At 39.1% G+C, this 27,537-nt stretch overlaps 1 protein-coding gene across 4 annotated transcripts in view; it reads right to left on the reverse strand.

Moving 5' to 3' along the window:
• The window catches only part of FBXW11 (F-box and WD repeat domain containing 11), a 100,459-nt gene that overhangs the window by 70,033 nt on the left and 2,889 nt on the right, over window positions 1-27,537 (reverse strand). Inside the window, exons 2-3 of one of the 4 annotated variants that reach the window (XM_075900140.2) lie at window positions 19,344-19,423; window positions 9,882-9,983 (exon numbers count right to left, since the gene is read on the reverse strand). The exons of 1 other annotated variant lie outside the window; for it this stretch is intronic. In XM_075900140.2, the coding sequence (XP_075756255.1) occupies window positions 9,882-9,932 (51 nt within the window). In that variant the 5' untranslated portion in view covers window positions 9,933-9,983; window positions 19,344-19,423. The remainder of the gene's footprint in view (window positions 1-9,881; window positions 9,984-19,343; window positions 19,424-27,537) is intronic. 2 more of the 4 variants (XM_075900142.2, XM_075900141.2) reach the window with 2 other exon arrangements.

Below are 27,537 nucleotides of genomic sequence, written 5' to 3' on the forward strand. Positions count from 1 at the left end.
GCTGACGGTCCGTAAACATACAGCAGTAGTGGTAACACCCCAAATCTGGCAGAGCGGTCTAGTATTTTATCAGAGATCATTGAGATCTTCAGTAACAATTTAAAAAATGGAATGCGTGCGAATGAAATCTGTATTGCAAACTTGGTGAGGACAGTACAAGAGAGGCTTACTGAGATCAGAAATACAGGTATAAAAAAGCTCATGATACCATCTACATGTTTTGTTAGCCTTTAAGGTGCTGCTAGACTATTCGTTGTTTAAGTTTTTCCAGTTATGGACTTACTCGGCTACCCCATCTGAAGCTTTTGCTCAGAATAAGGTAAGCAAATACAGATGCAGAGGTGGGGGGGAACAAATGAAACAGCTACAGCAGAAAGTAAGAGAACTGGGAAGTAATAATGCTGAAGACCTGGCAAACAACAGTAGTCCAATTAGACATGAGCTTGAAACCTAATCTAGCCAAAAACAGACCAAAGCAATTTGGGACCATATAAATAAAGACATGTCAAATAGTCTATACACAACTCTGCTGATACTGCATTGCATTTAGTTCTACATCCCTCTGTGCTAGAAAGATGCAAATTACATGAGTTCAAAGAACTATAAGGAACTGAGGCAGAAGGATTCAGAGAGCACAGATTCTGACTAAACAATTATTATGGGATAGAAATATAGTCATTTATTTGAAGGGTATTTACGCCAAGAAGGAAGAATTATTGAAGTCAGTCCCTGGAGAAAGTAGGAGAAATTCTGAAATCCAACTAAATAAAAACAGAAAATATCCTTAGTGAGATACTGTTGACCAGTTTCTCAAAAGAAATTATAGAACCCCATCATTATGGCAATTGGGCAACACACGGATAATCTAGTCCCACGTGCTATTCCTTCAGCATAACAGTTGCAGTCAAAATGGTTCTCATAGGAAGACCTGAGATTAAGTAAATTATAATTTTGAGAAAACTGTACACTATGCTCACTAACTTGCTCCTTATTTCACCTAATGAACTGACAGCTACTGTAACAGTAGCCCCTGCTTCCTTGTGGAAGGCCTTCAAAAGCATCCTTTCAAAGACTGGCTGGAAGAACAAGATGCCTGAAACCCAAGCACACTAATTACCAGGGCTCAACAATCTATGTAGTCTACTCACTAGTGGCGAGTAGATTACATCCCAGAAGAGTCGGGTCCGGGCAGTCCGCGCACACGCAGAACGCCGGACAGCGCAGCTGGTGAGTAGGGATCGTCGCGGCTCGGCGAGCCCTGATAATTACCATAATCACCAAGGCTAACTTTTTTTCCACACTATTCTGGACAGGAGAGCAAATGGAAGAGAAGCATATAGCAGTGCGGTTGGGCCAGCATTAAGAAAGGATACAGTGCTACCACCTCCTTTGCCCTTGTGAATGGAGTAGAACCTGTGAGTTATGGTGGACTGCTTGGATATGAGCAGGTGCATAACTGGGAGCTCAGAATTCCTACGTTAGCAATTTCAAATATCACTAGGAAAGGCTCAGATAGTTCCACCTCCTGCCTATTTAGCAATCATCTGTAGAGCTGAGCTTTTCTTTCCCAGGGAGGAAAAATCTTTTAGCTCATTTGAGCAGAAAAGCTGCTGTCTTGTGCAGACAAGAGTATCTAATGCCCTCATTCATTCAAAGGCCATAAGGAAGGATTAGCCATTATCACCAAAAGATGGTGATGTTTCAAATGATCTTTCAAAGAATGCCAGACAGATGGTTCCAAAATCCAGCGACTATATTCCATATGCCTCTTGCTAAATCCAGCAGTATAAATTAAGAAAAATGAGCTTCCCAATCAAGAGTGCTGGCCAGATGTGAACAGACTCCAATTAGAAGTCCTGACTTGAAAAGTTCCTTGGAAGATATCAGGAGATAATTGCAAGTCAAGTCAAATCTTGCACTGAAAATGTGAAGAGGGGTCTGCAAAGATTTTTCCTGCCCACAATAGTGAAGATCATCAGGGGACTCTGATCTATGTTAATACACCTACGCAGGAGACATAAATACCCAGCAGGCTTGCACTTGGAGGGAGGAAAGGGATTGGAGACAAACTTGGTTTGTCATTTTGGCTGTAAAAACTTACAAATCTTACCACCTGTAGTCTGTGAAAATGTGTTTCTCCTATACTGACAGAAGTTATACATGTGTCTTGAGAAACAACAGCCAGTCCAGAATTTCAGAGACTTGATTCTAAATTTTAGTTTCCTGCAATATTGTTCATTGACTTCAGGATCACAAGTGCTCAATTCTGGCAGACTGCTTGGGTACCAAAAGAAAGCTGAAATGTTCCCTTGGTAGCATTCCCTCTTCAAGATAGATCAATTTAAACCTTTGGAAATACTGATCTGGGAAGATGGGGAAAATCACTACTTTGTCAAAGAGTTTTCCTGGTAATCTTATCCTCAGCCTATTTTTAAAAAAGCAGACATTTTGCCTGGATGCATACCTATCAGGACCTCCTCTCAGAAAGGTCTCTGGCTACTTCATTGGCTGCTCTTGGTCTGGAAATGAAACAGAATTTAGGAATAAGTTGGATACAAAAGCAGCAGCCTGTAATTCTGATTCTTACTGATAGGTAGGTGTTTAAATACTGTCCATCCAGGCTCAGATAGAAAGCAGGTGTATGCATGAGAGCCACTACAGTCACAAAATCTAATAATCTGCCTTTTGAAGGAATAACTGCCTTTAACAAGGCAACAATTACATCAACTGTAGGAGGATCCTGCAGGTTTGGCCTTCTAATTAAGATTGATATTTGAGCATGCGTGTCAGATTTGATTTCCTCTTCCTGAGATCAATATTAATCTATCAGCATTTCAGTACTAATTCGCACAAAACCCTCAATGTGAAAAATGAATGATAATTCTTACCTCTCAGAATGAGAAAAATATTTTTAGGGTCTACCCAAGGCCATCGAGGAAATCGTTAACAGAGCCAAAATTACTACTCACAGGTTAAGCTGCAGGTGGAGGGGGTTAGATTTGGTTTGTGGCTGCTACAAGACTGGTTCTTGATCAACTGGCCTCAGGATACGTTGCCAGGATACGTAATGCTGAGTGATGACATGAATTGAACTGAATGTCCTAACTCAGTATCTAAACATGAAACTGCCTCTGGCAGTTTCTAGGAACTTTTCCTTCAGTTGCTGTAAATCACCTGTTTCTTAAAACTGCACCCCCACAAAAACAGCACAGGAAAAAGCCTGCTCACTGGGCTTGGAGAGACCACCAGTTATCACATTCCAACTTGTGATGTTAAGATGTTAAAGAGGGTTTGTAGGCAAGCAGCCTAATGATACATCAAGGGACTGAGTCAAGAGAGCTGGTTTCTGTTCCCCGCCTATCATTAGCTCACTGTATCTTTAGGCAAGCCACCTAGCCTCTCTGTACCTCAGCTGGTCCATCTAAAATCTGTCAGATAACATCTCTCTTGCTCAAAAGGTACGTAGTGAGATTTAATGATCATAAAACTCTGAAAGCCACAAACGAAAGCCTATCGGTATTTAGTCTTTAACTGAAAGAATGTGTGTTATGATTCATGTGTGAAAAGCCTCCATTTGCATACAGGTTAGACTGATATAAACAGACTTTCCTCATCCAACAAAATCCGTAGTCAAGCATCCGGGGGCGCGCCATGGCGGGAGGCCCACATGGAGCAACTCCCCCCCCCCCCCTACCCTCACAGACCTTCAGGAGAGCAGCAAATAGCTTATTTGCAGTGTCCAAATGCAGGGAGGGAGGGAGAGGAGCAGGGATGAGGAGTCGCATTTGGGAAGAGGTAAGGCAGCTGTGGAACCCTGCAGCTAGATGCTGGGAGCACAGCCGGTGCCTCTTTGCCCAAGCAACTTTCTCCCACCCTCGCTCCATCAGTGTCAGCCCCTCTGCTGCCACCACAGCAGAGCCCCACAGCTGCAGAAGCAGAGGCGTCAGTATTGACCTCCCCTGGTCTGGTAAATTTCCTGGTTCAGGACTGGGCAAAAGTCCCAAGGGTGCTAGACCTGAGAGGTTAAAACTATACTGGTATTTGATGGTTGAATGATAGCCTGAAATACCATATTAAGATTGTGGAAAGCTATTTTTGTTATGAAAGAATACCAAAATGGAGTTTAGGCAATCAAATATTTAAATGCACTTCGGTCATTCACAAAAAAGCAGACTCCACTTTGTTTTAAGACTGAAGTTTCACACTAAGCTTTTGTTTCCTTTACAAAATACACTAGTGTTAGTATTAAATACAAAAAAAAAAAAATCTTGTGTTACGCAGGGTAAGTAGGAAGTTTTACCTGGCAAGTAACAACTTCTACAGAATTCAAGAGCCCATTTGTTTCTAGACTGTACTACTGTGAAGAAAACATCCAAATGTGAACTGAGGTGTAAAACAATGTAGCATCATCATCTTAACACTACACCTAAATTTTTCCATTACCCTGCCGCTGCTCTTAACTTGCCAACAGGCCTTGTCAGTGTTCATGGATATTCAGAACTAGAATAGTCGACTGATAAAAATTCATGAGGTTAATCGACTATTCAGTTAACTGATATTTAACATCCCTATTCAGAACCCCTTTGGGCAGCAATGAAACTAAGCAGAACTGAGTCAGTTTTATTCTGCTGCAGGACTACGATAAATTCCCAAAATTATGGATGTTCCTACATCAACTACTATGTTTCACAACCAGAAATAGAACCAGTGGCTCAACACAAGTAGGTCAAGTTTACTGCTCTCTCATTTAGGTCCTGGATATTGCAATCTGATCCATGCCAGAAGAACAATAGAAGTCAATTTATTTGTCTTTTGCACACAGGTGCAAGGATTCACCAATGTGGTAAACCTTTGGGGCAGTCTAATTTAAGCTTGTAGAGTGACTAAGAAAATGGGACTCCCATATTTATAAAGGCATGAAGAGCAAATACTTACATAAAGCATTTCAACTGCAACCATCTAACAATAAACCCCAATTACACTATTTCAATCAGTAAATATAACTGAGCATCTCCAAATGATTTTAAATGTACTGAGCAACAGAGTAGCATGGTACAAAATTGAGCTTGCAGAAATATGAAGTAATGCATGTAGACAAAAAAAATGAATTTTTTCATATACTGAATTGATTCAACGTGGAAAATCCATGACAGACTGAAGATGCCTGATTAGCATGCAGCAGCAATTAAAAACAAGTAATTTCCCTGCATTAAAAAAGAACAGCAAATAAATGAACAGTGGCCAGCTCTCATTTGGAGTACAATATTCAATTTACTTGCTTCTGAGGACATTTTGTCAAATCCGGTTGCTAGATTTTACAAGGGTCTCTTAATTGCATGCATGCTAATGACATTTTTCATTATGCACACTAAGGTAAGAGTAAAGCTCATCTCAGGATTCATCTTTTAAGCTGCTCATACTTTACTCTTGAAGAATTACACAAGCTGGAAAAGGTCATGATTCAACCAAGGCTCACTGCAGTCTTCACGTCTTCCTCATTCTAGGTATTTGTGCCCATAAATCAAATAGGAATTACCTATGTAAATCCTATGTGCATCAGCGAATGAAGGGGCCCCTTTTAATTCCCTTCTGAAACTGCAGTTAGTCATACCCTGTTTTATTTGTCGCACTGAGCATGAAGCACTGCCACTGTTTATATTCTAATTATTTTTACCTAAACATGATTTTTAGGCATCTAGCCTAGAAAATGTGAAGGACAAGTAATGTGTCTGCTATTACCTAAGAATGAACAAAAAGTCAGGTTCACTTGCAGTATCCCAGTGTGCAGATTCCCAGTGTGGAAGACAGCAGAGGGAAATTATATCTTTTAATTGTGAATTCATGATTTTGTAACAGACATTTATGTTTCGAGTCAAATATGAATTGTCAGTGAATCTTAAAGAGGATCGTGGCAAATCTTATGCCATTTACAGCTCCCACTAAATTTCAGCCTACACTTTCCATGCAAATTGTCAGCAGAGCTCACCCAGAACAGGAGTTGAAACATACAAGATTAATACCAGGGAGGAATTTCTACAAAGTACATCTCAGAGTTCAAATGGGAGTCAGAGACTGTTAAAACATTTTTATCCTTGCAAACAAAGCTGAATCCATTCTGATCAATTTCACAATAATCCCATCACATGCACCCATTATTGGCATCTGTTAAGACTGATACTGAACATATCCTGCGCGTGCTACACTCTGACATGAATATTTCACGTCAGTTACATATAATGACTTCAGTTACTATTTGACAAGGCAGCCAAAACTAAAGCAGGGTCTCAAACTCCCAGCCAGTAGACCATCCCCAGCCAGAACAATTGCCCAATCTGGCCTAGGATTTCTGGTGGGCCAGGAAGGCCTATCCATTACTGGTCCCCAAAGCCCCACCCTCTCCACCTCCATGGCATCCTGTCCCCGAGGATGTGGCTTCAAAGGTCACTGGGAGGCCTGGCATTGGGTCACAGCAGCAGTTATGGCGGCAGGAGCCCTGGGGAAACGGAGCACACTGGACATCCTCAAGGGAAGGGGTGACGGGGGGGAGAGGACTGGGAAATGGCAAAGAGGGGCAGGAGTTGGGGGCCAGTAACTGACAGGCCTCTGGGAGTCCTGGGCTGGATTGTGCAACTGCTCTGGGATGACTCACGGGCCAGGAACTTATGACCCCTGAATTAAAGCAAACTCGGATGAGAGCTCACAAACATTAAATATCACAAATTGAGATTTTTTTTTTTTAGTGCTTCATGATGTATGGCCAGGCATCAAAGAATCACTAGCTAGGTTACTGCAGAATTATACTTGTACATCACATCAACGATATAGCACATTTCCAGATTCCACTGTGACAAAACACAGTGTATTTCTTAACTTGCTCCTTTAGTTGTGAACTATAGCAAAAAAAGAAATATGGCCAAAGTCAGCGTCCAATATAATAAATGTACCGCACACAAGGGAATATATATCTTTTCCTCTAGTCTTATCTTCTATCTTTACAATGTATAGAGACCAATAGCATCTCAATGTCAGATGACACTACGAAAGGTTGCTTGGTAATAGCTCTGATTTTCCATCTTTTCCCTATTTACTAGTAAAGATATCCATTGCACATCCCATCTGTACCCGTGTTGATACTGTGAATCGCTTTGATAAAAATTCATGGGAGGGGGAGGGGAATACCAGAGGGCTAATGATTTTTTGAACATACCGATGACTGAAATTTCTGAGTTGATTTCAAAAGAGGTTGTGATAGTTTTGAAGCTATTTGAGATTCAATGGTAAAAGAGGTCTAGCAATATCTGAATATTATGGATGCTACAAATGATGAGCGTAAATGAGGGGTGTGAATTAACTGGTTATGTACATTTAACTTGATGGGTGAGGCTTACCAGTTAAGATTAATCCGTGGGGGATGCTCTAGCCCAGCGGCATGAGGAGAGGCCGCTGCAGCTACCTCTGGAGCACTCCCCTGCTTTAATTGGGGTTAACTGGTTAAACAATATGTTAAACCAGTTAACCATTTCAATGGGAGTTTACATCCCTAGTGTAACTTGTGTGTGGAATAACATGCAGTGAGAACTTATGAGCTAGGTCGGCTGTGTTTCTGAGAGTTGACTTCTGCAACTATGTGGGGATCCTGCAACAGTTTATCCTTGAGATCAGACATGCTGAAGGGTTCAGAAATAAGTGTAGCTTTAGAGGAGGGGCCCCCAGCTTTTTTCTTTGAGCTCTCCCCTAACATTTGATGATAATTCCACAGCCTTCCTGTTCTAAAACTCTTTTCCTGCATCTCCACTACATTAAAAGGCAGGTCTGTCATTAGGGTAGCTGCCTGGGACGCACACCACAGGGACCCCACAAAGCTAAGCTGAAGGTGGGAGGCTCGTGCTCCAGTGTCTTACACAGGCTTAGTTTAGTTTGGCAGAACCCCTGAAACCTGCTTGCAAATCACTGCTCTAGAAAATCATCCCATTCTGAAACCCAAACGTCTCAAGCAGGGTCACAAGAGTGGAGGACGGCTGTGATAACATCAAAGGCCTCTCAGACACACAGGAACTAAGGGAAGAGAAGCTCTACCCACCGTCTCCTCTCCCACACGGTGTTGTGCTCCGAGGAATACCACGTAAATGTGGTACATAAGCAGCTCCTCCACCCACACAGCTCCCAGCGGTCAAGAACTTCCTAAACCCCACTCAGTACCACCTTCTAACAGGCCTTCAAACAACACGCTAGGCCACAGGACACATCACACAGCAGATGTCATCTCTTTTAGCATTTCCCAGCAGACCCTTCACAAACCAAGCATGATTTCTTGCTGTGAATCAAATTCCACGCTGCTTCACAAAGGATTGTGGCGGTAACTAACGGACTATAGTCATGACAAAAGCCTGGAACTGATTTTGGAGTCCCACATGGAAAACTGAGAACCCCTGCTGTTAATCTCTCATTTTAAGTACAAAATGTATTTCTGCCTACTTCTGGGTGTGTCACGAGCATGAGATAAGGTGGAGATTGGCTTGTAGTAAAGCCAAATCATTAATCAAACAACCCAAGAACTATCTCTCTGCAGATTGGAATTTCCACTTCCCTCAAGCTTTGGTTAGGTTTTACAACGTTGATTCATCTTGGATTACGCTATCCATCCCTAGACACATTACAGGGAAGAAAATTCTCTTATTTTTGGTTTCTTAGCAATGTTTTCAAACATAAGTCTTCTGAAACAAAGTAATATTACAGTTTTCCTGGTATTGTTTACATTTGTATTGAGATAGAAGCACTATGAAACTTTAAAATGAGAACCTTCCAAATCCGCCCTAACTAAAAAAAAGTAGTTTCTTGAACTCAGAGGTCATGTTTAGTTAGATACTCTTATTTCACTGAAGGGTGTTTATAGTTGGTTGATTCACTTACATTCAAACAGAATCTGAACTGCTAAGACTTCCATTCACAAAAGCAATTCCTTCCATGCTTAAATTCCTGTGCACACGAAACAATGCTGCACCACTGAACGCTGCTATAAATTTCCACAAATACAGAAAGAGGAGAGATATACCGAGTATATGTGTGCTCTGTTAAATATTGTATGCATTAGTATAGAGTATTTAAGAAAATATTATACAAATAATTACTACACATGCTCTGTATAACTTTCCAAACTATGTTTCTTAGGGATTCAAAACATTTCACTCAGACCAAAAATAGACTATTTAAATTTCCTATTTTGTAAACTAGCTCTAACCAGTCAGAAACAAACTCTTTCCCCTCAATCCCTTCCCCCAGCCCCATCACTGCCTATAAATTAGGCAGCTTTGATTTATGCAATTTACTACAAATTAAGAGCAATGGAATTTGTATTTAAGGAAACTCACATCTTTACCAGATTACTTTTTATTAACAAAACTAACTGTATTCAACAAAACTGTTCTGTATTCAAACATGCACAATGATAGTAACTTAATGATGTAACTAAGACCACACTAGTAAAAAAATCTCTTCCTCTCAATGAAAAATCAAAACTTGTACTCTAAACCATGTAGGACATTGCAATTAGTTTTTAAAGAACTGGCAAAACTAATTAAAACAAGTTTTAAAACCAAAAATGAAAAAGCAAAATGCAACAGGCAACATGCACAACTATGCTATTTGTATCACAACTTCAAGCAATGAACATAAAAGCTCATCACCCCCCATGAAAAAATGATCAAGTTCATACAGGGCTCTCTTAATGACTTCTACAAAATAGTTAAGTAGAAGATTTCAGAGAAGGATGCACACAAAAGAAACATTTAGCAGACTTAACAATTTGATTAAACAGAGCCCTGAGTTTAACAATGTTCACAGTTTACGCATAACACATTTACAACAAGAAAGAAGAAAGGCACCTGGAGACATCTGACACTGGGCATGCTCTGCAGGCATCTCAGTGCGCACATGCTCTCTACCAGGTTGGAGCAGCCTAGCCACAAAGACCTTGGCACAGAACACTGCAGGGTGACAAAAAGGAAGGAAGAGAAGAAGCAGTTAGATGCCACAACAAATCACTTAATGCAGGCAACTCATTAGTATGTTAAAGTGGATATGTACGTGCTTACTTCTGTGTTAATTATTAGGGGCCAACAGTAAAACAACTACTTAAGATTTTAAAATATGCAAACTCTGTCACATGAAGGATAAGGTGATTTTCCCAACTGCTTACCCCTAGCGCCTACTTGAATATTATAGCTGAGGGGACACAGTATTCAATTTTTTGTAATTCACGTTCAATATATTCTGCTCTTGAATAAGTGTTGTTATAGTCAGAAAAGTGACTACAGAAAAGTGGCACCTGTTTAATTTGCTTTGTGTGTGTATTCCGTCATAATTGCCAGTTTTAGTGTCAATTTGTTCTATTTATTTTATTTTTGCATTCTCCTAGGATATGCTAGAAAAGGATATTTTAATAAAATATAAACTTGAGGAGCTGGATTAAACTAACATAGTATTACACAAAACTTAAGTCAGACTTCAGGTTCAGCCATGAATCATGTACCTAGGTCAAACATAGCTTGCCCCTGTCTATACTGGACTGCATCATGCACGTTATCATCATGTGCATTAATGCAGCCACTCATGGTCATTGTAATTTGACCACATTTTCTAATAAAAAGAAGCATAAGAAAAGATTTTAATCTTCTTCTTCAACTACAATTTTTAACAAAAGTACAAATTCTACAGTGCAAAATTCAACCCTCAGTTATACATGTGTTGCTATTATCATTCAATGAGTTATTGACAAAAAATAGTGTTCCACCATAGGCATAAGCAAGGGAAGATGACTAGTAATGACAAATCAGAAAGAAAAGAGTTCAACTACCAGACTGCAAGCTGTTGGCACTGGTGATTAGAAAAAGAATTGTGTACTTGCAAACTGGGGCATGTGTGATCTGGAAGTCACACAAAAGTTTGGCATTTCATGATGCAGTATTCCACAGAGTCAATTTTCAGGATTTAGCAGTACACTTTAGATTCAGATAAAGTAATCAAAATGGATTCAGTTATTCATCACTAAGCAGCTGGTAAACCCAACTCCAAGCTTGGCAGCGTCCTAGTTTTCAATGACTTTTCACATTCACAAGTGCCCTATTTATCTTTTATTACAAACACCAAGTCAAATTGAATTTATAACTTCCCAAATTAGTACATCAAAATTAAAGGGGTCCGGGGCCACAGACGAAAACATCTGAAAAGCAGTTACTGTGCCAAAATTTGCGGGGAGGAGAGTGGGAATCCAAAGCAAGAGAAGTTAAGGCCATATTTTCTAAGTTCTCTTATTTTTTCCATTCAAATTAAAATTCTTAACACTGCTAAAAAACAAAAACTATTAAGCCAAAAATACCATGATTGTGGCCAATTTCAGAAATTACCAAAATTCTCTCTTCTATTCTATGACCCTGGATGTATTTGGGCTGTAAAGATACAACTGAGTAGATGTATACATCTCATTTAATAGAAGTAAGACTACAAACATTACTAATCTAAAGAAGTGAATTCACTGGCTATAGCAGAGGGAGTTTAGATGCCTAATCTCAGGAAATACTAGCAAGTGAGTGAAAATTTTCAAAAATAATTTAGACTAGAAATGTGTAACCTTTAAATCTAAACATTAATTCTAATAAAAAGATAAGATATTAAATTGAATACACAATGTTTGCAGTTCTCCTGAAACTCTAGCCTCTTGCCTAGTGATTTCACCAAGCTACCGGAGATTTTTCTGAGAACTTTGCACACAACCACAACTGGCCCATGTCAGCTGGCTCTAACTGCGAGGCTGTGTAAGACTAGGATAGATGTTCAGGTTCAGTTGGGAAACCAGGCTCTCAGACCCTTCGATTCTCCACCGAATTTTATAGCTCCCCAAGGGAAAGCCCTGTGACCCTGAGCTAGCTGACCCACAGCCCTGAGACTTGGTGCCAGGTTGTTTTTTTTAAATCACTGTGTGAACATGCTTAGTGGTTTGCTTATCTGATCATATATGATGTGGGGAGGGAACCAATTCAAATGTTGATTTTTTCCTTTATGTCAGTGATTGACGAAAGTTTGTAAACATCTTAGGTATATTACAAAGTTTTTAAATATTTTGGTCATTTTAGGCTCAACTTGAGCAAAGTCCTGTGTCTTGCCCATTTGCTACATTTTATGTATGTAAAAACAAAACGACTGAAAGACTATAAAGCTTTGGAGACCCACGTGCAATTTATAAATGTTCAATTTAGCTAAACAATTGGGCAGAAACATTGCTTATTTTCATGCCACGTTTAAACCAGATGGGAACCTTTTCTTCCAGTGTTACAAACTCCAGAATTAAGGGATTTATGAAAGAAAAACTAAGACTCTTAGCTATGGCAGTATTATGAGTTACTAAACATAAAACAGTTTCCAATAACGCACAACAGGAAAATGCAAACGAAATATCGATGCACTTCTTTGGTAAAGAACAAAAAAGGATTGATTTTGATCAGGTGCAGTGACCTGCTAGCTACAAATAGGCCTATCAGTTAATGTAACGAACATGAAGCTGTTTGACTTCTTGCTTTTTAATAATTTGGATTTAATCTGGCAGGTTCCACATTTCAGTTCAACAGGACTTTAGACATTTGTGATGGCCCACAACCTGACGTTTCAAATCAAGATGGAGAAAGGGAGGAGTGAAGAGGAAGGCACACAAATGAAAGTAAAAGTGAATTTACTTTCTCTCAGACTGTCATATTTGTCCACTACAGGAAAAAAAAAAGGAGAATTAATCATTCCTTTCTGGTATCAGGAGCAGAGTTCATCTTAGACATTTGATACCCAGATAGTACCTATTAAAAACTCCTCTAATAGTTAAACGCACCCCAAAGTCTGCAGCAATGAGCCATCTATAAACGAAACTAGGTATGTAACCAGTTAACTGGTAAGCATCACCTTTACTGGGTGATGCATACCAGTAACTGGTTAACCGACAAACTGGGTAGGCTGGAGCAGGATCCCGGTTAAGCAGTTAACCGGACAAATGTTATGCTTAATTGTTAACTGATTAAAAGGAATTTTACATCCCTACATGAAACACACTAAACATTAGAGCAGGGCTGCAGTATATCAAAACAAGATCATTGGCCCGAGTGCGTGGGGAAAATTTCCACAACCGAGGCAACCTATGTTTCTTCCTGCATAAAATATAGTTTCATACTCCTAGCTACTAGCACAGCCATTCCAAAGCTCTAGAGAACAACAAAAAGGGTGAAAAGTTTGGCAAGACTTACAAAAGAAGAGACTGGAAAAGCTAAGGATACGAGACTGCAAAGAGACCAGTTTGACAGGTTTTAACAGAGAAATTTATTATGAAGCAACATCACAACTTGGTCAGACACTTTTATGCTTAGAAGTCACTCAAAGTTGGTGGCTGAAAAATGTAAAGCTCAAGGTAATACTTGACAGTGTACAGGCCCTTTGGATAATTCACTGACAGATGGTCACAATCAAATTGTAAATGCTCTTGTAAGTGAAAATGATGTGATAACCAACATCTGGAGGTAAGAAGACTAATGGAAGGCTAATCAAATTGCATGCTTCAAGGCATAAAAAAATAACCTTGTTATGGAATGGTTGGTCAGGAAGTCACACACTCCTAAGCTATGTTCCCTCTTATTTTTTTCATTCCTGTGTGGAATAAATTTTGTTATGGATACCAAAGCACATGCAGATGTGTTTCACCAGTAGAAACATATGCCGCCGGCTGTGTGGGCTCTGCTAATCAGCTCGGCAGCATATCAATCTCCCCTGGGTAGCCGCCCATGTGCTCAGCTTACAGGGAACACTGCATAGTTCCACACAATTTTCCAGGTGAATTATTTTATTTGGGGTAATAGGGCTTAAGCATTGGTCCCTTTTCAATACTATCCTTCAAACATGAAGGTATAAATCAATAACCAAGACAGAAAAATGCATTGTTCAACCAACTGGGGCTCTCGTCTTTAAGAAGTCCCAAGTTCCTATGATTAGCTACATTAATTTCACTGTGATAAAAATCAGTTAACCTCCTCCAAACAAATTAATTTGCCTGTCACCAGAAGGGGCACTTCAAGATTCTAATATTTATTTTTTTAAATACAAAATGAGGCCACCTGTAGAAGTGTTTGCTGCCCTATGGCCCATCACAGCAAACAGTAGTGGAACATCTTGTGAAAGACGGGCAGTTAGGCCTTCTTGTGGGAATTTTCTTTCTTTCCATATATACCAGAATTGATCTGGGTCACCCTTAAAGGAGAGGATAAAACACAGCTTCCCACATAACCTTTGTATGCAGAACATCAACAGTTCTAGAGCAGCTGGTTATATGCAAACACTGTTGCTTTAATTCTGAGTTGGAGAATTCTTTAACAAAAATAGCCTAAGTCAAGAAACCTATTTCAAAAGTTAAAAAATCTATATTCTAAAAGTGGGAGATCAGAATGTTTCTAAACTTCTGTCATTCAATTCTGACTAAGATCAGATTGTTTTAGAACATCCCCTACAATATTCAAGGAAAGCTCTACATAAAAGTGCCCCCCAAAGCGGAACCAATGCTTATTCTGTATCCAGCCATGGTAACATGCTGCTATAATTAAGGGTACCAACATTTTTATTATCATTCCTTTTAATTTAAGACGTATTATAAACTTGGCATTGACGGTCCCAACCTTGGAATGATTTTTTTCAACTACACATATTGTAAATCAATTAAGCTCTCAAGATCCGAGAGAGCAGAAAATATTTGGACATTTGTTTCTATGGCAAAAAGAACAGCTTTGTCTTTCAAAATGAGATTGTACTGACTCAAGCCAATATGGACATGGTCTACTCATCTTTTAATGATGATGATGTATTCTTTCATTCTGTGCACTTAAATACACACACAAAACTCAAGATGTCTTGTGCAACCTATTTCTATTAAAATCTTCTAAAATGCAAGTCAACTTATGTCAGACCAACAGAACTTTGGTACCAAAAGTTGATCTTTCCCTTTTAATATCAAAACCAAATTCTCCTGTGCTTGTGCAACGTATGCATAGTTCCCAGAAAGTATTTTTTGAATACTGGCATCACATAACCACCAATTCCTAAGCAAAATGCAACTCGTATATTGAGTTCTAAGTCCGAAATCAAATATAGCTTGACTAGTATGTTCACAATATTTCCAAACAACATGAAGTACCAAATGCATGCTATAAAATCAAAGATCTAGTTCAACTCAGGAAGGGCATTTAGTTACTTTCTCCTTTTATTCCACAAGTAAAGAAAGCTTTCTTTGTACCAAGTCAATTCACTTTTCCATTTTAGTACTTGAGATTAAGTAAAATACTTAAAATTGATTCTCTCAGAAGTCAGTCCATATCCACTCTGTTAAAATTAAATTCATCTTAAAGATTTTTGTAAAAAAGTTTTGGTCATTTCTTTTTTGTTTAAAGTGCTAAAAAAAAAAACAATGAAGAAACTGATGTGAGTCTCTTCATTAGTTAATTGCCCAGCTAAACCAAATGACTGGCATTCAAAAATCAGTCCAGTAATACAGCTTCCCAACTGTCACTCAAATTGAGTAGAATTTCCTTGCACGTACAAAGACATTACGTTAGTTTAAAGTAAGCCATAAATGGAAAGTAGATTATTTACAAGTTTTAATAGTTCTAAATCTGTTTGGTATCTCCCTACTCCAAAGGGATCTTCTGCACAGGACTCAATAATGCAGTCCCTCTTTGCTCCTGAAGATCAAAGTATGTATTTGTTACAAAAACAGTATGGGTGCAGTGGAAGAGAGTGCTTTTCCTTGAGCATAAAAATTTTTTTACTCCATTTTAATTTGTTCATCGGTATAAGACTCCTGAGATGCAATATCTTGTTTTGATGAAGATCCAAGAGGACTTCCAGAGAAAATACTACTAATACAATAACATCCATGTCCCGAAGTGGTATTAACTGATTTTTCAGACAAAGTTGTATTTTCTAGCATATGTCTACATTTAACTTACTTACCTCTCTCACACACACACTCCAATGGTGTTCTAAAATTTTTAAAAAGGCACGTTCCATTCCAGACTGGCAAATCAGCTGTGTTATATCACATAGGTTGTGTTACATTAAAATAGCCTTACCTTCTACTCTCATATACACTAGAAAGAGTGGTATCATCTATTTGTCTAGAAACACTAGCAGATCATGCTAACAGTGTATTAGGCCTGAGAAATAAGATGACAGATGGAAAAATCAAAGTAGGGAATCGCAAAGGCTTACTGCACAGCAGTTAGACAACTAGAAAATTATGGTTGGAAACCATCTTAGAAGTTATGGTACAAGTTAAAGAGCAGGCTCGGGTCTCATATCAGTGGACTTGTCTGTTAGCATTTAAAGTGTGCTAGTTGTACTAGCTAACATTCGATAACTAACATGTTCTAATAGTCTTGCAGACAAGGAACTGTGTAATTTAACATACGCAAAATTGATCAAACTAAAGCCTCTGCATAACGTAATATGAAGTAGGGTTTTCACTTTCAGGTTTCAAATATTGCAGGAAAAAATGTAAACACATTTTAATTTTAAAAAGTTGTGAAAGCACTTTCACTGGTGTTGTGTTTTATAAAAGCTTATTTTTGCAAGTTTTAAATATCAAGCAAAATGTAGACCTTGAAGCTTTGAATACTTGCATACGAGGCTAACTTTACAAACACATAGATACACTCACTTCAATATGAATAGACCTTTATTAGCTTTCAAAAAGTGAATACAATTTCATACAAACCAACATGTATTGAAATTGAATAAATTAAAGTGATTAACGTATTCGAGTTCCAAGTGTAGCTTTGTTTTCTGATTCAATTTTTAATTTGTATTTTAAATGGCTTGCATAAGGCTTTCAGAAATGTAGTTTCCCCCCTTCTGATTTCTTCATTTTTCAAAAACCACATTCGGCTCACTTCTGAATTATGCTTTAAAAAAAAAAAAAACATAATGGCTACCGCATACACCATGACTAGCCTATTCCCAACTGTAATTCCAGAACTAGAGACTCAGCCACGCAAGGGAATGGGACCCAAAAAATGTGATGATCTCCAATTTCAAAGAATGGCAAATATTTCTTCAATTAATAATGGTAGCCTGAAAGTTAAACTTATCCTCCTCAGTTCGGAAACTAAAGATACAATAGAAAGAAGCATTTCCAGAACTAAGACCTTAGACAGCCAAAAAAATAAGAAAAAAAAACCCAAGAGCTGCAGACACCATTTTGAGGAAAATCATGAATTTATGTTTTGATCTGTTAAACCTAACTAGAATTTTATATGATTACAGGTCAAGGAAATGAGTGTATAATTCATCAAAACAAAGATCACATAAGAGCACATGACCTAAACACAAAAGTTATTTCTGTATTAAAAATTGATTCTCTTAAGGATCTTTGTTTTAAATACAAGAAATGATTCTCTTTAGAAGAGAACACAGAGATGTCCCAGAAGTATCAAAACTGGATGGCAGCTCATGTTAAATCAGACAAACCTAAAAATACAGGAAATGGGAGACTCCTGAAAAGCTAACAAGAGATATATACAGAGTTCAATGTTACCACCGTCACGAAATATGCACGAGGGGACAAAGGATGCATTGATAACATATGGAGTATCTTATTAAGAGAAGTCCATTACAGTAATGTAAAGCTAGATGCCAGACCAGGTAGAAAGCCGAGATGGCTCTCTGCTAACATAAGTACCCTTTTTTCTGTCCAGCAATCTCCAGTGTCATTAAAACAGATCCCCCCCCCCCCCGCTCTACTACACACAAATACTTTTCAGAGCGGTTTTTTAAAAAGCATATGTAAGTTCTAGGGATGTAAAACTCCATTTCACTGATTAACCAGTAAAACATGACGTTTAACCAGTTAACCGATTGGAGGGGGGTAAGGGATCATTCCAGCCCAGTTTGGCTCGACCACCATCCCCACCTGGAGCAGCCCCTGCCTATGATGCCCTGAAGCAGCACTCAGGATGCCCAGAGCAGCTCCTTGCCCACAGTTGGTGGAGAGCTGCTCCAGCCCCCACCGATTAACTGGAAATGGTAAGCATCACCCGTTAAGAGCAATGCTAGTTAATCGGTTCACCTTTCACGTCCCTATTACTAACACTGTAGTCTTTCAGAGATATGTCAGTCTCTCAGAGAAATCTGTTCTTGGTCACTTGAAAACTACAACCGAGCAAAAGCATTGTATATATACCAATCTAACTGTAAGATCAACCTGCTACAGCTCATCAAAAACTGTTCATAGAAGCCAATCACTAAAACTGGCTCATTTGTGTTTTTAACCACCCTACACTCTAACACAGACTTTCATCACAGGTTTAAAAATGTTACACACCAAAGGCACGTCTAAACTACATTCCTCTTTCGAAAGAGGAATGTAAATGAAGCCAATCACAAATTCAAATAAAGCGCAGATTTACAAATCTCGCGCTTCATTTGAATAATCACGAGAGCGCTTTTTCGAAAAAGGGTTTTTCAAAAAAAAAAAAAGAGACCGCAGTCTAGACGGGGTTCTTTTGAAAAACATTTTTTTCAAAAGAACCCATACTCCTGAAAAAAATGAGGTATACTGATTCTTTCGAAAAAGGGTTCCCCCCCAAAAGAACCCCGTCTAGACTGCAGTTTCTTTTTCCAAAAACCCTTTTTCGAAAAAGCACTCTCGTGATTATGCAAATGAAGCATGACATTTGTAAATCCGTGCATCATTTGAATTTTTGATCAGCTTCATTTATATTCCTCTTTCGAAAGCAGAATGTAGTTTAGACATAGCCCAAGTGCTGTCTCTACTAGGATTTCTAGTACAATTGCCAACTATAAAGAAAAACATTTGTTCCTTTATAAATTAATTTGTAGAGAACACAAGATTATAGTATAGATAAACCTTAAGTGTTACAATGCTGAGCCAAACCAAAATGGTCCTTAAAGTCTGAATGTCTTTAGCCCCTCCAGAAAGACCACTAAGTTATTTTTGCCTTCCACTGTTGTCTTATAAACTACATTTTTTCAACATCCATGCGTGCCTACATATTGCTTTCTAATTCACTGGGCGCTACACATTTTATGATCTGTAGTCTGTTCTAAAAACGTATTCATGAGCAAAAGTAAAAAAAAAGTTATATGTGTATACAGTGAACATTTTTAAACTAAATATACATGGAAAATTGCTGATTTTTTCCATACTCTAATTTTTTCAGGGAGATAATGCAGAAAAAGCAAGGGGTTGAATTTTCAGACAAATGCAACTAAGCAGAAGCAGTAAAATATAGTACAGGGTAATTTCTTACCTGAAACTTTGTTTCTGAGCTCCAGATCCACCAATCCAGAATGAATGGGGATTCGAATGGGGTTTCCTTCTCAGACTTGTCTGTCAAAAGAGAGCAGCCAATCATCTTCAGCTTGGTGTACCTACTTCTTTCTTGAACGAAATCCCAATTACGTACTCCTAATGCTGTTAGAAAGACAAGGCAACCTATACAGCTTACCATGACTCCAATAACAACTAAATTTAGTGGGGGTCACCGGATTGGTGGATCTAAGACAAAGAAACTCATTTACAGAGAAGAAATTGCTCTTTCCCATGGCCTGAATAAACCAACCCTGAATCAACCAATGCAGAACAAGTGCTTTTAACTCAACCAATTGCTTTACCAAGATTAAGAGGAATGAGGACAAACTACAACTCACAAGAATGAAGCACTATCATCTCAACCACTGATTACACCCAGGGAATATATTTCATTAGTTACTAGAATGTTAATTTACAGGTTTCCAAAGCAGAGACATTCCTTCTTAACCCACAATGCTGAGATTCTCTATTAAGATATTGCTCTACTAAACAGCCTCTGCACACATCCTTTGAACCATTTTACTACAAAGATGTTTTGCCTTTTTCCTCTGAGTACCAAAACAAACTCAATTTTTCCTTTACAGCTCTTCTAATCTGAATTATGCCAGAATTCAGTGTATTCGTAGTACCTCTGTCTTTCTGAAAAACATGGAAGAGTGCAAGATAAACCATCCTCTTTGCCAAGATAATTAAAAAAAGGACCTTTCCATTGTTAAAAAAAACAAAGACAAAGGCTAAAATCAAAGGCAGTTCATATACTACCTTCAGGTGTGATATTCAGGTTATAAAGTGGGTTTATGGGGCAAACCTATTAAAGGAAGCCTTCAAGAACATGACCACTTGAAGACAGATCCTACAGATCTCTTATTATGCTTCTTGCACCATTAATTATGGATGTGAATCCTAAAGAGACTGAATTCCCTATGCCTACATACTGCTAAAAAAAAATCTAAAGTTTCTAACAGATATGCTATGAAGTGATACATCCTCACATTAGGAAAAGAAAACTTTTTCTAGCACTTGAAGAGAGACTTTCATGACCACAGAAAGTCCCCATGTTCCAAAACCTCTGCTTTCCTCATCAACTCATCCCACAAGAAAGTGCACTTATTGTTCTAGGATCCTCAGGAAGTGCCACATTCAAAGAAAGGGATTTTGAAGAAGGATGGGAGAGAAAACAACTGCCATTCACATACACATATGTATCACTAATTTCTCAAATCTGATACAGCCTGGAACTAATTGGGGAAAGGATCTTCAGCACCTGTGTGTTCCTTCATTACTTGATTGCAGGCATACTGATAAGTCTGCTGCAAAATAACATTTCAAAATGATAAATGGATTTGAGAGACTGACATTAGGTCCAATTTATGATTTTAAAGGGACCTCAATAGTTACCACATGCATCAACTAAGTAAACCACAAGCTGTCAAGGCACATGACTCAAAGGTAAAGAGGACAACACAGCTTCTCAGGTAGCAAGCAAGCCACCCAAAATAATTAAATAGCCTGTTTCTCTAAGCAACAAGTCACCATGAAGACATCTCCTAAAAGTTCCCCAGAAATATGCTACAGCATAGGCCTCAGTTTCTTTGGACGTTGAAAATCTGTGTTGTGGAGACCCAACTTGAATGTCAAATTTTCCTTAAGTTATAGTCATCTGGGCAGAGAAATCTTCCTTTTTAAGGACTCTAATCAACTATATATAAACTGTCAATGAACCAAACTTAAGCTATTCGTCATACACAAGGAGTGAGGATTTAAACTAAAATGTAGTGTAAACTTCTGCCACAGCCTACAAATTCCATTTTCAATTGGCATTGCTACGTATTTTAAAAAGCTCAGTAAGTTGTTAATGAAATGAAGTCATTATAGCCATTACCACAGAAAAGTGTACATTTCACAAATTCACAAGTGACACACAAGTTGTAAAGCTCCACAAAGACCAGAATTCAATATTCAAGGATAAAATGTATCAAAACTAGAATTGCTGATGCAACTGTATGGCTCACAGAATTGACACTATATAGAGCCTTTCAACTGGTTCAAAAAAAAAAATCAGGTCAATGGTGATTTAAAATTGGCCCCAACAGCAAATTAGTATTTTATGTAAAAAGACCCTTCGTCTCAATGTCCATTTATCAAAAACGTCATCACAGTCTGTAACTTCACTTGTGGAAAATGAGCCTTTGTAGTTGAAATACCTTTTAATTCCTAATGATGAAGGTCGAAGCACATGACTGCAAATGTGTGGAGAAGCTTGTTTTACTATTCTGAGGGCTATAGCTGTTTGCAACCAGGGAATAGGTTTCATTCATTATTACAGGTTGAACCTCCTAAAAACTAGGAATCTCTGATCCAGCAAGGCCACAGATGTTCCTTGATCAGAGCGCCCTAGTAGCTTAGTGGCCAACCAGGAACGGGGCTGGGTTGAAGCCCGCAGCAGGCCCAGGCAGCCCGCAGCAATGGCTGACAGTAGTCCCCAGCAGTGCAAGACCAGGAAGCAACAGCCCTTGGCAGTGCAGGGCTGGAGCAATGGGCAGCCCGCAGAAGTGGGGCCAGTCTGTGGGCTGCCATGGGGCGGGGCCCGGGGCCAGCCCCCAGCAGCAGGGATTGGGGCCAGAGCCGCAGCAGCCCAGCCAGGGCAGAGGCACCAGGACCAACAACCCAAATGGCAGCCCAGCCAGGAGATGGGGGGCAGTGGGCCATTGCCCGCCCCCCCCCCCCCGCCAGAGCTGATAGCGCTGAGGATAGTCAGGGTGATGGGGCTGTGGCAGGGGACCTCCCCTAGTCCGGCAACTTCCCTGGGTCGGGACCAATTAGGTCCCGGGGGTGCCAGACCAGGGAGGTCCAACCTGTAAATTAACATTATGCAGGTTTCCCATACAGAAATATCTTTTTAACCCATGATGTTGAGAGGTCTTCAATTTCCCCCACTGTTAATCCAACTCTTTCTACTGGAAGCAAATTTAGTTCATAAAAGTAAAATTATTGCTCTCAAACTATTTTTTTTTTACAACTATGACATGAATTCAAGCATTTTAGCACCAGAAAGCATTGGTCATCTTCTACTCAAACGCTGGTAGATAACTTGTTGAAAACAGTACATGGAATAATACAGGAAAGGCGAGTCACACGAGGGAGATCACAAATTGGGAGGAAGGATTTTGCTGTTCCCAGGCTTGCAAATGTTTACACCTGCCATAGTTCAATAAAATGTCCCTAATGCTAACATGAGTGCATCTGAGAGGTGTATCACCCAAAAAGAGAAAGAATGAAGTGAAAAGGTACACCCATGCTCACTGAGAAAATATTTTCTCCATTTAAATTTGAAAAGTTCAGAAAAATTGATATTTTCTACAAATAATGAACCACTAACAATACTAGTATTGGTAAATGTCAGACTGAGAACCTAGAGAATAATAAAACAGATAGCATCAGTATAAAAGAACATGTCATTATAGGAAAAAGGCAGGAACGTAATGAAGTGTGTTAATAAACATTCATTTTAAATTACTCTGTATACATTCCTATTTTTCCCTTTCCATTGTTTCCTCATCCCTTCTTTGGAAAAAAAAAAACACATTAGAGCAACAAACCCTTACCTTATATGCTTCCTTATTCTCTCTAATTTTTTTTACCCTCTGATTGGCACCCTTATTACACCATCTAGTCCATTTAGAACTTCTGAGCTGCAAAGCAGCAATAAGTTTCACTTTAAGCGCTATGCCACGTGCTTACAAGTAGTGCGAAATGTACCACAGTAGGAAAAAGGGTTAAGATTAAAATCAAGATGCCAGAGCAACTTGTGACTTCTGAAGTCAACAACACTACTGCAGATACACAACAAAGAACAAATGCCAGTGTGAGATAGCAGGTGGCAAGGGTGTTTCAGAAGACGGGGAGGAAAGGAGGAAAGAGAAAAGGATACTGCATCCAGCCTCCACAACATGTCCCCAAGTCTCACCCAGGGCACAACCTACACTCAGCCGTTTTACTGAAGTAGCCATGAAAAATTCCGCCTTAATCCCAGAAGCCCAAATCTGCAGTACAGCCGCTCCCCGACTTATGAACGAGTTACGGACCAAACACTTGGTCGTAACTCGAAGTGTTCATAAGTCGGACCCCATTAATTTACATGCAACCACGCTGTTCGTAAGCATGATCGCGTTCGTAACCCGGGGACCGCCTTTACGAAAGCTTAATGGGAGGTTTGGTCATAAGTACGAATGGTTGTAAATCGACTGTTTGTAACTTGGGGACCGGCTGTAATGCTTATAAGAATCCTTCTAAAAGATTCTGACACAATCAACGTTGTCTGAAAAATGAAAGTACAAGGGATATACATAAGAATGGCCATGCTGGACAAAACCAAAGCTCCATCTAGCCCAGTATTCTGTCTTCTGACAGTGCCAAGAGCTCCAGAGGGAGTGAACAGAACAACCAACCAACCAACCGAGCCATTCCCTGGCACTCACTCCCAGCATCTGACAAGCAGACACTAGGGACACCACCCCTGCCCACCCTTGCCAGTAGCATGCACTTCCAAGCAGTTTTAGCAAGGAGAGGCCCAAGTGAAAGTTTCAGATCATGCCAGTGCATGATGACCACAGGAATGCACTGGCACGTAACTCCCTAGTTCTAGCAATACCGCTGTCTACCAGGTCTACAACCAATATTCTTAAAGTTTCAAAGTATTCTGGATCGAAATTCAAATCTATTGTCAGGCAACTACCTCAGTCTTGCCTGATACACTCAAAGCTCTTCATTGTAAGCTGCCACCAACTGGAATTGGGCCTCTGTTACTACTTCTTCTCTACAACTTGTATGGCTGTTGCAATACAAATACAGGTCAGTGTCTAAAGATTCACTCTTCCCTGTCCCTAATACTTTCTTTTCCCCTCTTGAAGTCCCCTCGCCAGCTCCAAATGTCTAATCCCAGCACACCTTCTATCCTCCTTATGCTTGCAAACCCTTTTCCTCACTTGAGCCGGACATTTTCCCCAAGATCTCACCTTACTCCCTTCTGTGTCCATTTCCTTCACTCCATCATCACCTCTCACACTGCTAACTCCAATCAAGTAGTCTCATTTCTATTCATTTTCTTCCCAGCTCAGTCCTTCCCCTTCCTGACACTGAAAGTGACAATGATCTATTTACTCTCTACTCACCTTCACCTCCCAGCAGTCTTTGAAAGGTGACTCTTTCTGGCAGCCTCTGTAGCTGCAGTCTTCTCACATCTCCTGCCCCAGAGACAACTCCTCTCCCTGGCAACTTTAAGTCATTCCTCTCCAATCACTTCGTCTAGTAAAGCACACACCATCTCACCTTTTTCTTTCCGCTGCATCGGATTGTCCACTTTCCTAGCAAGTTTCTTATTTGCCTTTTCCTTCCCCAGCATCTGGTTGTTCTCCTTCCTTTCATCCCAGTCCACAACAGAACCACAAGTAATTTTAATCTCCACGTAGCTGACCCACCAATTCAGCTAAAGTAATGACTGTAGGTCGTGAGAGCAATGGACAAGACTGAGATCAATCGCAGTGAGAGAGCACGCTCATTAGTTATTACTCAGGTCCACACTCTAGAAATCTAGGCAGTTCCACATTTGCTTCAGGACTCCAAAGAGCTGCTGCCAAGATTATTTTATCAGCTACACTTGGCCAGAACAGATATAGACATGCCCATTATCCATATCTTTGACCCCAAGACGGACTATTTATAATAAAGTATACATTGGACTGTGCCTTATTACCATTAAGCTGGTGAAGAATGGACTATGTGCTTAGCAGTGTATCACAGCAGTGCTCTGAGAGCTGCTGCCTGAGTTGCAGATAAGTTTCCCAGGGGAATCTTGAAGGGGGGTTATTTTTTAAACCCTAAATTGTTTGGGTGATTGCTACCTCCTCTAACTGATCAGACAGGGAGTTTAAGAAAGCACCCACCTGATTTACTAGGGAGGGAGATGCTGATGAAAACACTAGATTTTGGAATTCAGTTGCCTTCTGTATTGAAGACCTTCAGCACACATTGCATGGCTTTGCCAAGAGTAGTGGGAGAGATTTTTTGGCAGATGCTTCAATTATAGTTCTTTGTTTATTATTTAAACCGAAAAACTTAAATGCTGGGCTGTTTGTATTAGATGGGCAGAAGCTCTGGGCAATAAAAGGCTGTGTTTCACTGCTGCATTTTTAAAATGAATGCTTAGGAAGGGCATAAACAGGTGCTTTTCAAACCTTAAATTAATTTCATTTCACCTTTGTTCCCCTATAAACTTCCCATTTCACTGTGGTATGTTTAATTTGGACTATAAGGTCTTGGGCAGGGCAGGGATCTATGTTTTTAAAGAGACATGCACACCAAGAGTGTTGTAAGAAATCCTGAAGACAGCAAACTTAAAAAAAAAAAAAATCTTTGACAGAGCTTGGCTTCCTACCTTGATAAACAGGACTGATGGATCCATCAGTACACCTAAGGTTTGAGAACAGAGGTTTGTGTTTCCACCCTTAACCAGATCTTACGGTTCACCATTAATCTTACAAACACATTTTATATTACATATACAACACTTTCCTCTCTAGTGCTTTCCTTCATAACCACACATTATGCAAATCACGAGTTGCCAATAAATTGTCTGCTATCAATTAAGAAACATGGTGATAAAATAAACAGTGCAGTAGACTGAAGATGACGCTTTTAAACAGAAAATAAAATACACAAGTTATCAATAGCTATTGATAAACATTTCTAATAGTGACAAATACCACAGAATGGGTTTTATTAAAAGGATAATGAAACTGAATGTTACATTATAGACTGTTTTTAAATGCCACTCAGAATTTGGAGCCAAAAATATAATTCATCAAAACAGACAGGCGAAAACTGTGCTCATTTTCATATCTTCTTAGGATGGAAGCACAGGAAGGTAAGGTAATCTAACTTTACAAAGTGTAATCCAAAAGAGTTATTTTTATGTGCTCAGTGAAAATCAGGGTTTGAAAAAAAAAAGCTTTTGGGCCACTCTCGTCAATTATCTCTTCTGCTTACTACCTTACTGAGCATTTTCTAGTGTTGTGTCCAGTCTACATAATGCATTTCACCAAAACTGGGTAACTACTACTTTACTGTCTTTCATATTAAAGTTATGGCACTTGTGTCAGCTTCATTTTCACAGTCCAGATGGCACATCTGCTGAAGTCTAGAAACAAGTTAGACTTCCAGGTTTCATATTTCCAGAATATATTCTCCAAGCAAAGTACTCCAGGCCTTTAAAAAGGCTATTCAACATTAACTACCACCATTGCCACATGAAAACCCCAAAGTGACATTGCTAGATAATCTCTGGTGAAGACAATTAAGTACTAGTAAAGTTAATAAGTCAAAGTGGAAAGATTTAAAAAAGTAAAATAAGATTATCTTAAACCCATGCTGTTCTATAGAATGTTGAAATAAAGCTTATTTGAAATAAATATTGCAACTTAGAAACCATAAGCCATTTCACAGTTAGCTTTACAAATAAAGTCAATGTTATCACGCCAGTGTTAGATTTTTTTTAAATAAATGCAATCAAGCTAACAACTGAAAGCTAGAACATCATGTACTGAAATTGTTATGCAATTAGCATATTGATACATTATCTTTTTACTTTATCCCTGAATTCAGTTACTCAGAATTACATTCCGGTTGCTACTGAGAACACAACACACATTTGCTCAACAACAACAAAAGTCACACATATAATCAAATTCATATTCATTCCCAGCCTTGGTACAAAAGATGCAGTAACCAAAACCAAAACACTAATTTCTATACCAAATGGAGGCACAAAAAAGCTTGCCCTTGTAATCTTAATGACTGTATCTTATTTCACTTACAAGAAGCATTCTGAAACAAAAGCACTGAAATAAAGGTTGTGTTTTAAAATGGTCTCCATTTTAGAGATGCCGGCTAACATTAAGAACAGTTGACAGAATAGCTTGCATATTCTATTCAAATGGCCTTCACTATTTTTTATTTATTTATTTATTTATTACAGGCTGCTTTTCATTTGTTTCCAGTTTCACAGAATCTTAAATATCCCTTTTGAGGAAGGAGGCAAAACACGATCAAGTTGTTAAATAATATTTGTTTATGAA

This window comes from Pelodiscus sinensis, chromosome 16, assembly GCF_052426305.1.
Source record: "Pelodiscus sinensis isolate ZL-2025 chromosome 16, ASM5242630v1, whole genome shotgun sequence".
Classification (NCBI taxonomy): Eukaryota; Metazoa; Chordata; order Testudines; family Trionychidae; genus Pelodiscus; species Pelodiscus sinensis.